At 39.2% G+C, this 18838-nt stretch overlaps 1 protein-coding gene across 1 annotated transcript in view; it reads left to right on the forward strand.

The window, feature by feature from the left end:
* LRGUK (leucine rich repeats and guanylate kinase domain containing) overlaps positions 1-18838 on the forward strand; it is a 57996-nt gene that overhangs the window by 17078 nt on the left and 22080 nt on the right. The window contains exons 9-14 of the mRNA XM_036401777.1: positions 291-377; positions 5086-5192; positions 9787-9906; positions 13026-13122; positions 16042-16155; positions 18078-18279. Of these exons, the coding sequence (XP_036257670.1) occupies positions 291-377; positions 5086-5192; positions 9787-9906; positions 13026-13122; positions 16042-16155; positions 18078-18279 (727 nt within the window). The remainder of the gene's footprint in view (positions 1-290; positions 378-5085; positions 5193-9786; positions 9907-13025; positions 13123-16041; positions 16156-18077; positions 18280-18838) is intronic.

Below are 18838 nucleotides of genomic sequence, written 5' to 3' on the forward strand. Positions count from 1 at the left end.
ACTATCTGAAAGGCTTTTCCTTCTCCTAAGCAAAGTCTGATCAAATCCCTTTCCATTTTTAAATTCCCATCGTGGCCTTTTGAATGTTGTGGTTACCAACTTTTGAACAATTCAGCTCTTGCTGCAGCAGTGAAGGCTCGGGTTAGGCACTGCCTTGACACCCTTCAGGGTAAAAAAACCCCTTTTATTTTGCAATTTATTGACAAAAATTTAATTTTAGCTGATTGGAATTCAATACAGGCTGGATGAGATGAAGTATTTTTTCTCAAAATGGAAATTTTTCCCCTCAGGAAAAAGGCAGTTATTGGCTCTCAGCGATTTTCATGTTGCTCCAAGTCACAGATCTGGACCTCAAAAAGGTCTCAGTGGAAGAAAAGGTAAGCAAACATCATCTCATCCTGCAGAATTTCTGAGGAAATAATACAAAATCCAGGCTTGCAGCTGTAGCAAACCTCCTCCCCCAAAATCCTGCTTGAGGGGAATTCTGTAGGGTTGGAAACCTTTCCCTGCTGTGGTGCCTGAACTGGGGTTTGGTTGCTGCAGGTGCTGTTTGGGGCACATTTTTTGTTCATAAAGGGAAATTTCTGTGTTTTACTGGAAGGAGGAGATGATTCCATGAAAAGCATGGAAGGGACAGGCAGGTGGATGCTCTATTTCCAGTCTCACCATTCCCAGGTGACTTCTCCCAGTATCGTTTCTCCTCTGAAAATTGGAATTTTTTTTGCTGCTCTGCAGCTTTGTTGTGATATTTGAGGAATTCTTGGAAAATTCTTCCACTTGATCTGATGGAATACACTATAAGTATATGTGGAGGATTATTATTATTATTATTATTATTATTATTATTATTATTATTGCAGCTGGTTTATGATATTTGAGGAATTCTTGGAAAATTCTTCCACTTGATCTGATGGAATGCACTATAAATATATGTGGATTATTATTATTATTATTATTATCATCATCATCATCATCATCATCATCATCATCATCATTGGCATTATCATTAATGTTATTTTATTTTTTATTTATTTATTATTACTAAATTGGCTGCAGCAGGCACTGGACTATTATTATTATTATATTATTATTATTATTAATTTAATTATATAATAAGTAAATTAACATTAATATTTATTTATTTATTTATTTATTTATTTATTTATTTATTTATTTATTTATTATTACTATATTGGCTGCAGCAGGCACTGAGATCAACCTTTGTGCCCCCACCCTGTCTGGTGCTGAATTAATGAATTACTGAGTAACCTGATGGAAAATCCAGGACACAGTAACTCAGAGATTTGTATTTTTATTGTAACTCAGTTTTCTGGGACCATCCACAACAACCAGGAGCCTTCTCACTTGGGCCAAGCCATGCTGGAACTGCTGTAATTCAGGGAATTGTCCTTTCAAAATGATCCCTGCAGGAAATCCATCACTCCCAGTTTTATAAATGTTGGGGTTCTTGTTTAGTGCCAGGCTCTGTCCATCCTGAGCACGCAGATGATGATACCAGAGTGTAATTTACCCAACTCCCCAAAACGCTGATCTCATTCTTACGTGCCAGCCTGTTTTCCTCTCAATATCATTTTGAATACAATAATGAAATTTTTTCCTTTCCATGGACTGTAAAAGTGAACCTGAGTGGCTGCTTCAGACCAGAATTTAATTTCTGAGTGATAAAAGTTGCTCCACAGAATCCTCTCCTCATGTTATTTTAGGGTGCCTCCTCTTGCCTCAAGGATTCTCTTGGCAATCTGAATTTGGAGGAGCAGCTCTGTGTCTCACTGGCACAGAATGGATGTACAGGAGCATGGGCTAGATCAGGAGGGTAGTTTGGAAGTGGAATTCCTGCTTGTCCGACTCATCACTCAGTGAGTTGGGTTCTCACTGTGGAATAGTCTTGCAATATTAATAATATTATTAATAATCCTTCCTTCAGGGTGCCCTTGACCAGCTGGTGTGCACCAGGATGCACTCATTGTGCTCCCAGCCGCTAATTCAGAGCAAAGGACCAAATTAGAGCTAAAATTAATTAGGTTTTAATTTTGATTTTTAAATTTTTTTTTAAAATATTTATTTAATTTAATTATTTTTTTCCCTCCTCCTGCTTGCCCCTGAATATGTAGAACTTGGAGTTCTGAGTACTGAATGATTCCAGCCATGGCATTCCAGGCTGGAAATGGATTATCCTGGCATGGATTGGCTGCTCCAACCTTGCTTGGGAAAAGCACCAGGCAATACAAAATGGCCCAGCCAAATCCTAAAAGTGACCAGCACTGGTGAATCCACCAATTATTTCCCTGGGGAAATTCCCACGGAATCCAGAATGGTTTGGGTTGGAAGGGAGACCTCAAAGGGACCTCAAGATTTCTCTTGGCAAACCGAATTTGGAATAGTCTTGCAATATTAATAATATTAATAATAATAATCCTTCCTTCAGGATACCCTTGACCAGCTGATGTGCACCAGGATCCCAGCCACTAATTCAGAGCAAAGGCCCAAATTAGAGCTAAAATTAAGTTATTCCTCTCGTCCTGCTTTCCCCTGGAATATGGGGATGAGGAATTCTGAGTACTGAATGATTCCAGCCATGGCATTCCAGGCTGGAAGTGGATTATCCTGGCACGGATTGGCTGCTGCAACCTTGCTTGGGAAAAGCACCAGGCATTACAAAATGGCCCAGCCAAATCCTAAAAGTGACCAGCACTGGTGAATCCACCAACTGGTGAACCCACCAATTATTTCCCTGGGGAAATCTTATGGAATGCAGGAGGGAATCCAGGATGGTTTGGGTTGGAAGGGACCTCAAAGCCCATCCAGTCCCACCCCTGTCATGGGCAGGGACACCTCCCACCATCCCAGCTTGTTCCAACCTCCTCTTGATGATTCCAAAGGCTGATTGGTCTCACTGTGGAAATTTTTATGTCTCATGCCCCATTGGAATTGCCTCAGTCATTCTTGACCTTAATTTCTGAGTGTGTGGCATTAAGAAGCCCCAAAATACACAACTCGTTAGTGGTCAGCAGGATGGCCGGAGGGAATCCTCGGAGTCTGAGTGCTCTCGCTCCCAGCCAAGACAGGAATGCCCTGCCAGGAGTTTGCTCACTTTGTTGATGCCCATCCTGCAATGAATGAGTGGCTTCAGTCCCCAGGGGCTGGAGATTGGCCCCTTTCACCAGCACTGAGAGGATGCAAATTAATGGATAATTAGAACCTGCCTTGGCATCCTGTGTGGTATCCGGTTGTCTTCAGGGAAAGGTTGACAACATTAAAGATGGTGAGCTGTGTCTGGCTGCCGTCCATCCATCCATCCATCCATCCATCATCCATCCATCCATCCATCCATCCATCCATCCATCCATCCATCCATCCATCCATCCATCATCCATTCATCTGTCATCCATCCATCATCTATCTGTCTGTCCATCCGTCCGTCCATCCATCATCCATCCCTCATCCATCCATCCATCCATCATCCATCCCTCATCCATCCATCCATCCATCATCCATCCATCCGTCCATCCATCCACCATCCATCCATCATCCATCCATCATCCATCCATCTGTCATCCATCCATCCATCCAATCATCCATCCATCCATCCATCCATCCATCCATCCACCATCCATCCATCATCCATCCACCATCCATCCATCATCCATCCATCCATCCATCCATCTATCCATCCATCCATCCATCCATCCATCATCCATCCCCCATCCATCCCCCATCCATCCACCATCCATCCATCCATCATCCATCCATCATCCATCCATCATCCATCCATCATCCATCCATCATCCATCCATCCATCCATCCATCCATCCATCCATCCATCCATCCATCCATCCATCCTTTCATCCATCCATCCATCATCCATCCATCATCCATCCATCCATCATCCATCATCCATCCATCCATCCATCCATCCATCCATCCATCCATCCATCCATCCATCCATCCATCCATCCATCCATCCATCATCCATCACCATCCATCATCCATCCATCCATCCATCCATCCATCCATCCATCCATCCATCCATCCATCCATCCATCCATCCATCCATCACCATCCATCATCCATCCCTCATCCATCCATCCATCCATCCATCCATCCATCCATCCATCCATCCATCCATCCATCCATCCATCCATCCATCCATCCATCCATCCATCCATCCATCATCCATCCATCAATCATCATCCATCCATCCATCCATCCATCCATCCATCCATCCATCCATCCATCCATCATCCATCCATCCATCCATCCATCATCCATCCATCCCCCATCCATCCATCCATCCATCCATCCATCCATCCATCATCCATCCATCAATCATCATCCATCCATCCATCCATCCATCCATCATCCATCCATCCATCCATCCATCCATCCATCCATCCATCCATCCATCCATCCATCCATCCATCCATCCATCCATCCATCCATCATCCATCCATCAATCATCATCCATCCATCCATCCATCCATCCATCATCCATCCATCCATCATCCATCCATCTATCCATCCATCCATCATCCATCCATCCATCCATCCATCCATCCATCCATCCATCCATCCATCTATCCATCCATATCCATCCATCATCCATCCATCCATCCATCATCCATCCATCCATCCCTCATCCATCCATCCATCCATCCATCCATCCATCCATCCATCCATCATCCATCCATCCATCCCTCATCCATCATTCATCCATCCATATCCATCCATATCCATCCATCCATCCATCATCCATCCATCATCCCTCATCCATCCATCCATCCATCCATCCATCCATCCATCATCCATCCATCATCCCTCATCCATCCATCCATCCATCCATCCATCATCCATCCATATCCATCCATATCCATCCATCCATCCATCATCCATCCAATCATCCTTTAATTCCCCAGATTTCTTCTCCCAGCCAAGCCCAGCACAAATCCTGACCCTCAGCCACACAAACCCATCCTCATTCCTGATGGTCAGCCAAGAATTTTCCACCTGGAAACATTTCCATCACTCCTCCCTTTCCTTTCCCCCCTCCCTAAATTTTGGGACCAGGTGGCTGCTGTGAATAAAGAGGCTCCTCCTCCAGAGGTCGTGGCTGCTGAAGACCACAGGACTCAGCTTTTGTACCACTCTCTGCAGCCCCAGGGCATCCTGAACAGGTGAGTTCATTTCCCAGCTGCTCCTCACGGTGGCACTCAGGTAAATCAGGATTTTGTCACCTTCAGAGGGACGTTTTTTCCCGAGGAGAACTCCTGCAGGATTCTGTCAGCAGCCTGGAAATGAGGCAAAGCTGATTTGGTTCGAATTGAAGATGAAATGAAGCTTTTCATTCACCCCTAAAAGCCTGAGACAGATTGTCCACGGCTCCACTCCCTTTCCTCAATCTGTTGGAGCAGATGGGCGTTTGCACCACAAATGAGAGACGCAAAATTCCTCCCCTTGCCCAAAGGAAAAATCCCTGGAGGCAGCAGAGAGCTGGAAAATTTCACCAGCACCTTCTCTCCCCACTGCTTTTATCCCTGTTGGGATAAAACGATTTTATTTGGGGATTTTGGGGCACATTTCATGTTCATAAGGGGAAATTTCCGTGTTTTACTGGAAGGAGGAGATGATTCCATGAAAAGCATGGAAGGGACAGGCGGGTGGATGCTCTTTTTCCAGTCTCACCATTCCCAGATGACTTCTCCCAGCCTCATTTGTCCTCTGAAAAAATGGAATTTTTGCTGCTCTGCAGCTTTGTTGTGATATTTGAGGAATTCTTGGAAAATTCTTCCACATGATCTGATGCAAGACACTATAAATATATATGGATTATTATTATTACTATTATTATTATTACTATTTTGGCTGCAGCAGGCACTGAGATCAACCTTTGTGCCCCACACCCCATTATGGTGCTGAATTAATTAATTACTGAATAACCTGATGGAAAAATCCAGGATTTAATAATCAGAAATTTGAATTTTCATTGTGACTGTGTTTTCTGGGATTATCCACCACAAACAGGAGCCTTCCCAGCTCTGACAACAGCTCTGAGAATTCTTTTAATAACAAACCCCCAAAGATTTCTTTATTAATGCAATGATGGAGATTTCTTAAAATAAACCCACAAAATTGGCTTATTTTTCTTCTTAAAAAAAAAAAAAAAAAACCAAAAAAAAACCTAAAGGCACAGATTTCTTTTTTGCAGGGCTGTGTTTAAATATTTGCTTAATGGATTTTGGATTGATGGAAGGAAGGAATTCTGCCTTCTGCCAAAGGAATCGTGCATACAAACACAAAAACATCAGCCCAGCCCCAACAATTGCAAATGATGCCTCCAATGTTGGCTCGTGCTCAGCTGGAAAGCACCCCAGAGTCATTAATGAAATCTTGCTAATGATTATTGCCCTTTCCACCCTAAAATGCTTTTTGGAACCTGATTGGGGGACTTCATTTGCATGTTTCTTTCTCCATCAGGTTATAATTAATTCTGGGTCAGTGATATCTTTATTATTGCAAATCAGACCTGAAAACAAAGCAGGAAAGTTTTCATTCTTGCCTGTCCTGCAGGCACAAAACATTGAATCTCCTGTTCTTCTCTTCACTCTCTCAATTTGTGATTTTTTCTGTAATTGTGTGGTAACACACCAGTGAATATTATGGGTGTTTTCCCCTCCTAGAGATGCAGGTGACATTTGAAAATGTGGCTCAGAGTGACAACAGCTACATGAGGAGCAGAAATTCAATTTAATTTAATTTAATTTAATTTAACTTAACTTAACTTAACTTAACCAGTCTGTTGGGCCGGGAGAGGAGGATTTCTGGTACCCGACTCTTGAGGAGGAACCCATTCAAAGCATGATTCTTTTTTGACAATTAAAATAATTAATCATTGGAACTATTCAACAAGAATTCTCCAGAAATTGAAGGTTTTTAATTCAAGTAGGATCTCATGGAACCCCAGGTGTCAGGCGGGAAACAGGAACCAGCTTGGGGAATTCCAAGTGGAACGAGGAGAGGATGGTTCAGATCATCAAAATAATCCACTTTGCCTTAAAATTTATTCATCTCTCACAGCAGTGCCCACAAAGAGAAAGAGTTTTGGGCTCATTATTCAAATTTCTTTTCCAGAATCTTCTTCCAAGCTGTAGAACCCCCGATTTTTAGTGGTGATATAATGAAGGACAGGATTATGGAAATGTTCTCCTGATGAAATCCTGAATTCCAGGAATCTGAGGACAGGGGGAATTTGGAAATTTATTGAGGAGAATTTGAATTTTGAGTGTGATTTTTTGGAGGCATGATCCACTGGGACATTATTGGGTGTAACATTTCCTCATAAAGGGAAAGATGCCAGTGCAATTCTGCATTTTCCAAGCCTGGAACAGGAACCAGCTTGGGGAATTCCAAGTGGAACGAGAAGAGGATGGATCAGATCATCAAAATAATCCAGTTTGCCTTAAAATTTATTCATCTTTCACAGCAGTGCCCACAAAGATAAAGAAATTTGAATTATGAGCACAAAACTTTTCAATAATCTGCTTCCAAGCTGTAGAAACCTCCCAAATTTTTAGTGGTGATGTAATTAAGGACAGGGTTATGGAAATGTTCTCCTGATGGAATCCTAAATCCCAGGAATATTAGGACAGGGGGAATTGGGAATTTATTGAAGAAAATCTGAATTTTGAGCGTGATCTCATCAAGGGATGATTTATTGGGTGTAACATTTCCTTGTGGAAGGAAAGATGCCAGAGGAATTCTGCATTTTCCAAGTCTGAAACAAGAACCAGCTTGGGGAATTCCAAGTGGGATGATGACTTAGATCATCAAAATAATCCATTTTGGCCTTAAAACTTGTTAATCTTTCGCAGCACTGCCCACAAAGACAAAGAAATTTGAATTACGAGCCCAAAACTTTTCCAGAATCTTCTTCCAAGCTGTAGAACCCCCAAACTTTCATTGCTGAGAACCAAGGAGTTCTCAATGTGATGAAGGACAGGATTATGGAAATGTTCTCCTGATGGAATCCTAAATCCCAGGAATTTTAGGACAGGGGGAATTGGGAATTTATTGAAGAAAATCTGAATTTTGAGCGTGATCTCATCAAGGGATGATTTATTGGGTGTAACATTGCCTCGTGGAAGGAAAGTTGCCAGAGGAATTCTGCATTTTCCAAGCCTGGAACAGGAACCAGCTTGGGGAATTCCAAGTGGAACGAGGAGAGGACGGATCAGATCATCAAAATAATCCACTTTGGCATTAACATTTATTAATCTTTCACAGCAATGCCCACAAAGACAAAAAAATTTGAATTACGAGCCCAAAACTTTTCCAGAATCTTCTTCCAAGCTGTAGGAACCTCCAAAATTTCAGTGTTGGAAACCAAGAAGTGGTGGTGTGATAAAGACAGGATTATGGAAATGTTCTCCTGATGGAATCCTAAATCCCAAGAATCTGAGGACAAGGGGCATTCAGAATTTATTGAAGAAAATTTGAATTTTGAGCATGATCTCATCAAGGGATGATTTACTGGGTGTAACATTGCCTCGTGGAAGGAAAGATGCCAGAGGAATTCTGCATTTTCCAAGCCTGGAACAAGTCCTGTGTAGGGAGAAGGAAAAAAAAATCTTTATTTTCAGGATTGGAGAGGCCCTGTCACAGGATTCCTAAAAAATTCCTCATCCCTGGAAGTGGCCTTATTTCTGAAAGAATGAGTTATTTGTGAGAGGGGTGGTAAAATAAATATATTTCACTTTTATAAATATATTATAAAATATAAATATATTTTTTTATTTCCTTTTTTTTTCTTATATTATTTTCTTATGTTTTCTTATATAATTTTCTTAATTTTTCCTATTTTTCCTTTTATTTTTCTTATTTTTTTCTTATATTTATTTTTCTTATATTTTTTCTTATATTATTTTTTTATATTATTGTCTTATATTTATTTTCTTATATTATAATTTTTTTCTTAAATTATATAATATTTCTCTTTTCAGGTCTCCTGTTTAAAATCCCATTAAATGGACACAGAGGCAGTTTTCTTTCACTTAAAATTCCGTTAAAACTACTTATTAATTAAAAATCACTGCATTTGGAATTATTTCAGTTATTCCTGCCATATTTCCAAGTGACCCATTCTTAAAATCTACCTGAGATTTAAAAATAAATTTAAAAAAAATTAAAAATTAATTTAAAATTCTATTTTTACTTCAGTCTTCCACTTACACCTGGAAGTGGAAAACCGGAGGATTTAATCCTCAGCTCAGCATGGAAAAATGAAGAATTTCTTCTTTTTGCAGCATTTTGAGCCCTTTTATTGTGGATTTGTTTTGTTCATTGAAGTTTTAATGATCTGAGTGGGGTTTTTTTATTTAATTGAAGAATTTTTACACCTTCACTGGACATGAAAGGCAACAGGGTCATGCAGGAAAGTGGAAAAATCTGTAGGATTCCGTTTATTCCAGATTTATTCCAGTTGTCCTGCTCATTAAAATATTCCCACCTCTGGAAAAAATACCCCAGCAAATCCCGGCCCTTTAGAAAAGGCTGTAAATCAGAGTAAAAAATAACATTATTCCTTTACAAAAAGAGTCTTTAATGCAGATTTTTTGTGCTATTCTTACATTTAGAGCCCCTCAATTTTTGTCAATTTTGTGAACAAGCTGAGCTGAGTTGAAGGGGTGATAAAACCTCCGCAAAGCTTTCTGAAAAAGCCGCTGAAATTTGATTTTTGAGGCGAATCAATGTGAATTAATTCCTCTCTTGCAGCACTTTGCCCGCTTTTGATGATCCCTACCCCATGCTGGTGTTGCTGGGCCCCGTGGCCGGGGGGAGGAGGCAACTTTCTCTCAAACTCTGCAGACAATTCAAGACTTTCTTCAGATTTGGGTGAGTTCTGCACCCTGAGCTTATAAAAAACCACCAGAGGATCGAGGTTGGAATTGCTGCTGGTTTGGTTGGTGGGGTTTTTTTTTTGGAAAGAAGGTAAAAAGAAGGAATTTTGCTGTGGTTTTGTGTCTTGTCAAGGCTTGATTGGCTGAAGTTAATGAGTGAAAGTTATTTAAGTTATCAAATTGATTTGGAAAGGGAACAACAAACAAACAGAAAATGGAACGAACGAATGAAAATCACAAATCAAAATATAAAAGAAACAAAACCAAACGAATTGAACCACAAACTAAAACAAACCAAACAAATGAAAATCATAAACCAAACCAGGCAATAGACCAACCCAAACAAAGGAAAACACAAACCAAAACGGAAAACGAAGAAACGAAAACCAACCACACAAATGAACTTCGTGAACTAAAATTAAAACAAACAAATGAACCTCACAAATTAAAATAAAACAAACAAACAAATGAACCTCACAAATTAAAATAAACAAACAAATGAACCTCACAAATTAAAATACAACAAACAAACAAATGAACCTCACAAACTAAAATAAACAAACAAATGAAAACCACAAACCAAAACAGGCAGGGAACAAAACCCAAATAAATGAAATTCACGACCAAACCAGAAAAGATGAAAACAAAACAAACGAATGAAAACACAAAGCAAAAGAGAAAATAAACAAAAGCAAACCAAACCAGAAAACAAACTTCAAACCCAGAAACCAAAAAAAACAGGAAAAAACTCCAACCAACCAAAGAAACATAATAAAAAAAAACCAAAAGCAAAAAAAAAACCCCTACAGACCAAAACAAAACAAAAAAAACCCAACCAAAAATGCAAAAAACCCCACAACCAGAAATAAAAAAAATCACAAACCAAAACAAAAAAAAACCTTAAAACACAAGCCCCCCAAAAACCCCAAACAAAAGAACCCCAAAACCAAACAAACAAAAACCCCAAAACGAACCAAAAAAGCCTCCAAAAAAGCAAAAAAAAATAAAATTAAAAAAACACAACTAAAAAAAGAAAGAATTTCCTTTTATCCCACTTTAATGGCAAAGCAGAAATTAGGAGAAAAATCTGATTCTCAAACAGGCCCAGACCCACTGAATATTCCATTCTCCAATTGTTACCTGCATTAATTAACGGGGGATTTTTGGGGTGTTTTTTTAGGGTTTTTTGGGGTTTTTTTTAGTGAGTTTTTAGTGTTTCACCATGGTGGCTGAGGTTTGTCCTCATGGGATGCCAGGGAATTCCCTTCCCTGCCTTTTTCTCCTCTTTATTGGCAAAGCAGAAATTAGGAGAAAAATCTGATTTTCAAACAGACCCAGACCCGCTCAATACTTCAGGCTCAATTTGTTCCCTGCACTAATTAACTGGGGTTTTGGGGGGATTTTTGGGGTGTTTTTTTAGGGATTTTTTGGGATTTTTTAGTGTGTTTAGGCCTGGTGGCTGAGGTTTGTCCTCATGGGATGGCAGGGAATTCCTTTCCCTGCTTTTTTTCCCACTTTAATGGCAAAGCAGAAACGAGGAGAAAAATCTGATTTTCAAACAGGCCCATACCCACTGAATATTCCATTCTCCAATTGTTACCTGCACTAATTAACTGGGGGATTTTGGGGTTTTTTTTTAGGGTTTTTTGGGGATTTTTTAGTGAGTTTTTAGTGTTTCACCATGGTGGCTGAGGTTTATCCTCATGGGATGCCAGGGAATTCCTTTCCCTGCCTTTTTTCCCACTTTAATGGCAAAGCAGAAACGAGGAGAAAAATCTGATTTTCAAACAGACACAGACCCAGTGAATATTCCATTCTCAATTTGTTACCTGCATTAATTAACGGGGGATTTTGGGGGGTTTTTTTAGGGATTTTGGGGTTTTTTTTAGTGAGTTTTTAGTGTTTCACCATGGTGGCTGAGGTTGGTCCTCATGGGATGCCAGGGAATTCCTTTCCCTGCCTTTTTCTCCTCTTTATTGGCAAAGCAGAAAAGAGGAGAAAAATCTGATTTCCAAACAGACCCAGACCTGCTCAATACTTCAGGCTCAATTTGTTCCCTGCACTAATTAACTGGGGTTTTGGGGGGATTTTTGGGGTGTTTTTTTAGGGATTTTTTGGGATTTTTTAGTGTGTTTAGGCCTGGTGGCTGAGGTTTGTCCTTATGGGATGGCAGGGAATTCCTTTCCCTGCTTTTTTTCCCACTTCAATGGCAAAGCAGAAAAGAGGAGAAAAATCTGATTTTCAAACAGGCCCAGACCCACTGAATATTCCATTCTCAATTTGTTACCTGCACTAATTAACGGGGGATTTTTGGGGTTTTTTTAGGGATTTTGGGGTTTTTTTTAGTGAGTTTTTAGTGTTTCACCTCGGTGGCTGAGGTTTATCCTCATGGAATAACAGGGAATTCCCTTCCATCCCTTTTTTTTCCCAGTCGAAAGGCAAAGCAGAAAAAAAAAAATCTGATTTTTAAACAGAACCAGACCCACTGAATACTTCAGTCTCGAATTGTTTCCTGCATTAATTATCTGGGTTTTGGGGTTTTTTTGGGGGGGATTTTGGTGGGTTTTTAGTGTTTTATCCTGGTGTGAAGCTGAGGTAGCTGAATTTTTATTTTCCCTCCCTTTTCTCCCACTTTTCTCCCCACTTTCAGGATTGTTTCCCCCCCCTCCCCGTGACCATCTGTTTAAAAATTGGACTTTGGAGCTCTTTCTTAACCCCCCTGGCTCAGCCCAGCTCCTTTTCCACATTTAGGATTTGACTTTCTATCATCCCCAAGCCTGGCAGAATTGGGGAAAAATGGAGTTCATCATTTCTGAGTCCCAGGCTGCTGTGACAGCTCCAGCTCGGGCCGGGCCGGGCTGGGCAGGGATTTATCACCAAAACACCACCTTAAATTTAACTTTTTTGGGTGTATTTATGGGTCAATCTTTCAAACACCCAGCGTTTAGGGGTGTGATTTGCACCTCTCTTTCTATTTCTCGTATTTCTTTGCTGCTTAAAAATGAAATTATTTCTGGTTTCCCTGCTTTCCCCCCCCTCCTCCCCATTGCTATTCCAGAGCTGCTGCAGGGATTGAAACCAAGTTATTTCTTTATTATCCCATAAATATCCCAGGCCCTGCCACACCACCAGGAAAGCTTATTTTGGGGAAGAAAACAGATTGGATTATCATTTCATTTCTGAAGAAGAATTTGACAAAATGGTGAAAGCAGTAAGTGCCTGACTCCTGTCCTTGCAGCTTTTTTCCTGCTCCCACAGTGAACTCGACTTCTCTGTCCAAGCCTGATTTATTTTTATATTTTTATATCTTTTTATATATTTTTATATATTTTTATATATCTTTATATATCTTTATATATCTTTATATATCTTTGTATTTAATATATATTTATATATTTATATTTTATATATTTATATATTTAAATATATATTATTTATTTTATATATTATTTTAATATATTAATTTTATATGCATTATTATATATTATTCATTACACATATTAATATATAATATTAATATATTATATATAAATATATAATATAATACATATTAATATGTAATATATATTAATATGTTTATTGTATATTATTTACATATTTTATATTTATTTAATATATATAATTTATATAGTTATATTTATTTAATATATATTTTATATATTTTAAAAATATTTTATTTTTATTATCACACCAGGTTTGTGCCTGGGTGTGAATGTTTATTCACTCTCAGTTGTGTTTTTAAGTTATATATTATTATTATATATAATAACTATATAACTATATATAACTATATATAACTATATATATATAACTATATAACTATATATAGATATATATATAATATATATATGTAACTATATATGTAACTTAATATAATGACTATATTACTATATATTATAGTTATATATTATTATATATTAATATGTTTATTATATATTATTTATATATTTATATTTATTTAATATATTTTTAATATATTTTAAAAATATTTTATTTTTATTATCACACCAGGTTTGTGCCTGGGTGTGAATGTTTATTCACTCCCAGTCGTGTTTTTAAGTCAAACCACAAATTTCTTGTAGATTTGTGCTGTCTTTTCCCCTGCAAATGAACTTATAGAAACCACTAGATGGGCAAAATGGCCAGTGGGGAATATTTAAATAATACTATAATGTAGAAATAAACTGATTTTCAGGCAGAAATACAGTGTGGGGTTTATTGGTTTTTATTTTTTCAACATTTACCAGCAACCCTGCAGGGAATTCCTTGGAAGTTTAGCAAATCCCCCCTAAAGGAATGAGGCTTCTCTGAAGGATTTCTGCCTCCAGCTGCTCTTTTTGATGCTTTTTACAACAAAACTTGGCCTTGAAAAGCCACCACAGAGCCCCAGTATTTGTATTGATACCAAAGGGGGGAGCCTGGAACAACTGAGCTGGCCCTTCATGAGAACAATCATCAAAGAGTTTAATTTGAATGTAATATGTATATTTTTATGTAATATATATTTATATATTATAGAATTTTAATTTTATTTTAATATTTAATTTTATGCTTCATTAACGCTGATTTTGGGCTCACATTAACTCTCATTTTGAACTCTCATTGCCCTCATTAACGCTGATTGTGGGCTCTCATTAACACTGATGTTGGGCTCTCTCATTAACTTTGGTTTTGGGCTCTCATTAACGTTGATTTTGGGCTCTCAGTGCCCTCATTAATGCTGATTTTGGGCTCTTTCATTAATGCTGATTTTGGGCTCATTAACGCTGATTTTGGGCTCTCTCATTAACATCTCATTGCCGTCATTAGTGCTGATTTTAGGCTCTTTAATTAGTGCTGACTTTGGGCTCTCAATAATGCTGATTTTGATTTTGGGCTCTCTCATTAATGCTGATTTTGGCCTCATTAATGCTGATCTTGGGCTCTCAGTGCCCTCATAAATGTTGATTTTGGGCTCTCATTAACGCTGATGTTGGGCTCTCTCATTAATGCTGATCTTGGGCTCTTAGTGCCCTCATTAACGTTGATTTTGGGCTCTCATTAACGTTGATTTTGGGCTCTCATTAACGTTGATTTTGGGCTCATTAGCACTGATTTTGGGCTCTCATTAATGCTGATCTTGGGCTCTCAGTGCCCTCATTAACGTTGATTTTGGGCTCATTAACGCTGATTTTAGGCTCTTTAATTAGCGCTGATTTTAGGCTCTTTAATTAGTGCCGATTTTGATTTTGGGCTCTCTCATTAATGCTGATTTTGGCCTCATTAATGCTGATTTTGGGCTCTCAGTGCCCTCATTAACACTGAATTTGGGCTCTCATTAACGCTGATCTCATTAACGCTGATCTCATTAACGCTCTCATTGCCTTCATTAACGTTGTTTTTGGGCTCATTAGTGCTGATTTTGGGCTCTCAATAATGCTGATTTTGATTTTGGGCTCTCTCATTAATGCTGATTTGGCCTCATTAACGCTGATTTTGGGCTCTCAGTGCCCTCATTAACGTTGATTTTGGGCTCATTAACGCTGATTTTGGGCTCTCAGTGCCCTCATTAATGCTGATTTTGGGCTCTTTCATTAATGCTGATTTTGGGCTCTCATTGCCCTCATTAACACTGATTTTGGGCTCTCATTAACGCTGATCTTGGGCTCTCAATGCCCTCATTAACGTTGATTTTGGGCTCATTAACGCTGATTTTGGGCTCTCTCATTAACATCTCATTGCCCTCATTAGCGCTGATTTTAGGCTCTTTAATTAGTGCTGATTTTGGGCTCTCAATAATGCTGATTTTGATTTTGGGCTCTCATTAACGCTGATCTTGGGCTCTCAGTGCCCTCATTAATGCTAATCTTGGGCTTTCAGTGCCCTCATAAACGTTGATTTTGGGCTCTCTCATTAACGCTGATTTTGATTTTGGACTCTCATTAACGCTGATTTTGAGCTCTCTCATTAACGCTGCTTTTGGGCTCACTAATGTGGATTTTGGGCTCTCGTTGCCCTCATTAACACTGATTTAAACACGAAGAAACTTTGTAGGGCGAGAAATCAGGGCAACCCAACGCGATGCGTTCGTTGGAGGAGCTTATTCCCTTTGGAACGTTTCCCTTGGCGTTATCCTTGCTCTGAATTTCAGGGGAGATTTCTGGCAACCTACAAATACAGCGGCCACAGGTATGGGCTGGCCAGAGGCACCTTGGAGTCCATAGCCAGGGAGGGGCTGGCTACGTGTGTCCACATGGAAATCGAGGTGAGGTCACCTGGTGGGGCAAATTCCCTCATGGGACGTGGGGCAGGACAGAGGGAACGGCCTCGGGTTGGAGATTGGGGAAAATTCCTTCCTGGAAAGGAGCACTCAGGTTCAAGATAAAGCCCTGCGTTTCTCTGCTGTGTTTTCGAGGAGAAAAAACACTGAGCTTCAAATTCCACAAACACTCAGGTTCAAGGAAAAAAGCGCTGGGTTTGTTTTTTCTGCTTTATTTTCAAGAGGAAAAAACTCAGCTCCAAATTGAACAAATGCTGAGTTTCAAAGAAAAAAAACCCAACACTGTTTTCTCTGCTTTATTTGCAAGGAGAAAAAAAAACCCTCAGCTCCGAATTTCAAAAGTTTCAAGAAAAAACCCACTTTTTCTGTGCTTCATTTTCAAGAGAAAAAAACACTGAGCTCCAAATTCCACAGACACTCAGGTTCAAGACAAAACCCCTGTGTTTCTCTGCTGTGTTTTCGAGGAGAAAAAACACTGAGCTTCAAATTCCACAAACACTCATGTTCAAGGAAAAAAGCGCTGGGTTTTTTTCTGCTTTATTTTCAAGAGAACAAAACTCAGCTCCAAATTCAACAAATGCTCTGTTTCAAGGAAAAAACAACACTTCTTACTCTGCTTTATTTGCAAGAGATAAAACTGAGCTTCAAATTACACAAAGACTCAGTTTCAAGAAAAAAAACCCACTTCTCTCTACTTTATTTGCAAGGAGAAAAAAACCTCAGCTCCAAATTTCAAAAGTTTCAAGAAGAAACCCACTTTTTCTGTGCTTTATTTTCAAGAGGAAAAAAAAAAAAAACTGATTTTGGGCTCTCATTGCCCTCATTAACGTTGATTTTGGGCTCATGAGCGCTGATTTTAGGCTCTTTAATTAGTGCTGACTTTGGGCTCTCAATAATGCTGATTTTGATTTTGGGCTCTCTCATTAATGCTGATTTTGGCCTCATTAATGGTGATTTTGGGCTCTCAGTGCCCTCATAAAGGTTGATTTTGGGCTCTCATTAACGCTGATTTTGGGCTCTCATTAATGCTGATATTGATTTTGGGCTCTCTCATTAATGCTGATCTTGGGCTCTCAGTGCCCTCATTAACGTTGATTTTGGGCTCTCATTAACGTTGATTTTGGGCTCTCTCATTAACCTCTCATTGCCCTCATGAGCGCTGATTTTAGGCTCTTTAATTAGTGCTGATTTTGGGCTCATTAATGCTGATTTTGATTTTGGGCTCTCTCATTAATGCTGTTTTTGGGCTCTCTCATTAATGCTGATTTTGGGCTCTCAGTGCCCTCATTAATGCTGATTTTGAGCTCTTTTATTAATGCTGATTTGAGCTGAGGTTCAAATTACACAAAGACTCAGTTTCAAGAAAAAAAAAAAACACTTTTCTCTGCTTTATTTGCAAGGAGAAAAAAAAACCAAAACCTCAGCTCCAAATTTCAAAACAACTAAGTTTGAAGAAAAAACCCACTTTTTCTGTGCTTAATTTTCAAGAGGAAGAAAAAAAACTCAGCACCAAATTCCACAAATAGTTTCAAGGAAAAAAACGGCTTTATTTCTCTGCTTATTTTTCCAGGAGAAAGAATTGAGCTCCAAATTTAACACTCAATTTCAATCATAAACCCCTGTGTTCCTGTGCTGTATTTTCGCGGAGAAAAAAACCTCAGCTCCAAACTTCACAAACACCCAGTTTCAAGGAAAAAGAGAATGCTGTTTTTTTTTTCTGCTTTATTTTCAAGGACAAAAAACTCAGCTTCATATTGGACCAACACTCATTTTGAAGGAAAAAACTCTGTTTTCTCTGCTTTATTTTCAGGAGAAAAAAAACCTCAGCACCAAATTCCACCAAACAGTTTCCAGAAAAGCCCCACTTTTTTTTTTTTTTCTTTTTCCCCCTCTGCTTTATTTTGCAGGGCGTCCGTAGCTTGAAGCGCACTCACTTCAGACCCAGGTGCATCCTGCTGGTGCCAAAGGACAAAGAGAAATACGGGGAGCACCTGAGGAGGACAGGGCTGTTCAGCAGGCCAGAGATGGAGGAGGCAGTGAGCAGGGTGGACATGTACCTCCAGATCAGCCAGGACTGCCCTGGCTACTTCGATGCCGTCATCAACACGGGTCAGTTAATTGCTGATTGCCTCTGGGATAATTAGGAACTCAGTTTATCTTCTTTTTGCTGAGGTTGGGATTAACAACAAGATGATATTTCTTGTTTGCACTCAGATGTTTATTAGAACTTATCTATATTTCAGCCGCACAAACCCTGAGGTCTGCAGCACTTGAGCACAAAATGAGCCCAATCTCTCTCTCTCCAAGGTCTTTTAAACTGTCCAATTAAGAAATGAAACCTAAATAATTTTTACTTTTAACCCAATAACCAACCACCCCTGCCCTGCAATGTGGACTCTTTAATCCGATTGCACAAAACCACCCAAACCCATGGAGGAGAAGACGACAAAGAAGGACCGGCACTGCCCCAAAACCTGCATCTTGTTTTATGTATTTAGTACTGCGTTGGGACTCAGATGTTTATTCTTTCTTATCCATGTCACAGTCTCTCAAACCCTGAGTTCTGCAGCACTTCAATAACAAACTCAAAATGGAGCCCCATCTCTCTCTCTCTACAAGGCCTTTTAAACTGTCCAAAACCTCAATTATTTTCACCCAATTATAATAA

The sequence above is a fragment of the Molothrus ater genome, chromosome 5 (genome assembly GCF_012460135.2).
Source record: "Molothrus ater isolate BHLD 08-10-18 breed brown headed cowbird chromosome 5, BPBGC_Mater_1.1, whole genome shotgun sequence".
Taxonomy (NCBI): Eukaryota; Metazoa; Chordata; class Aves; order Passeriformes; family Icteridae; genus Molothrus; species Molothrus ater.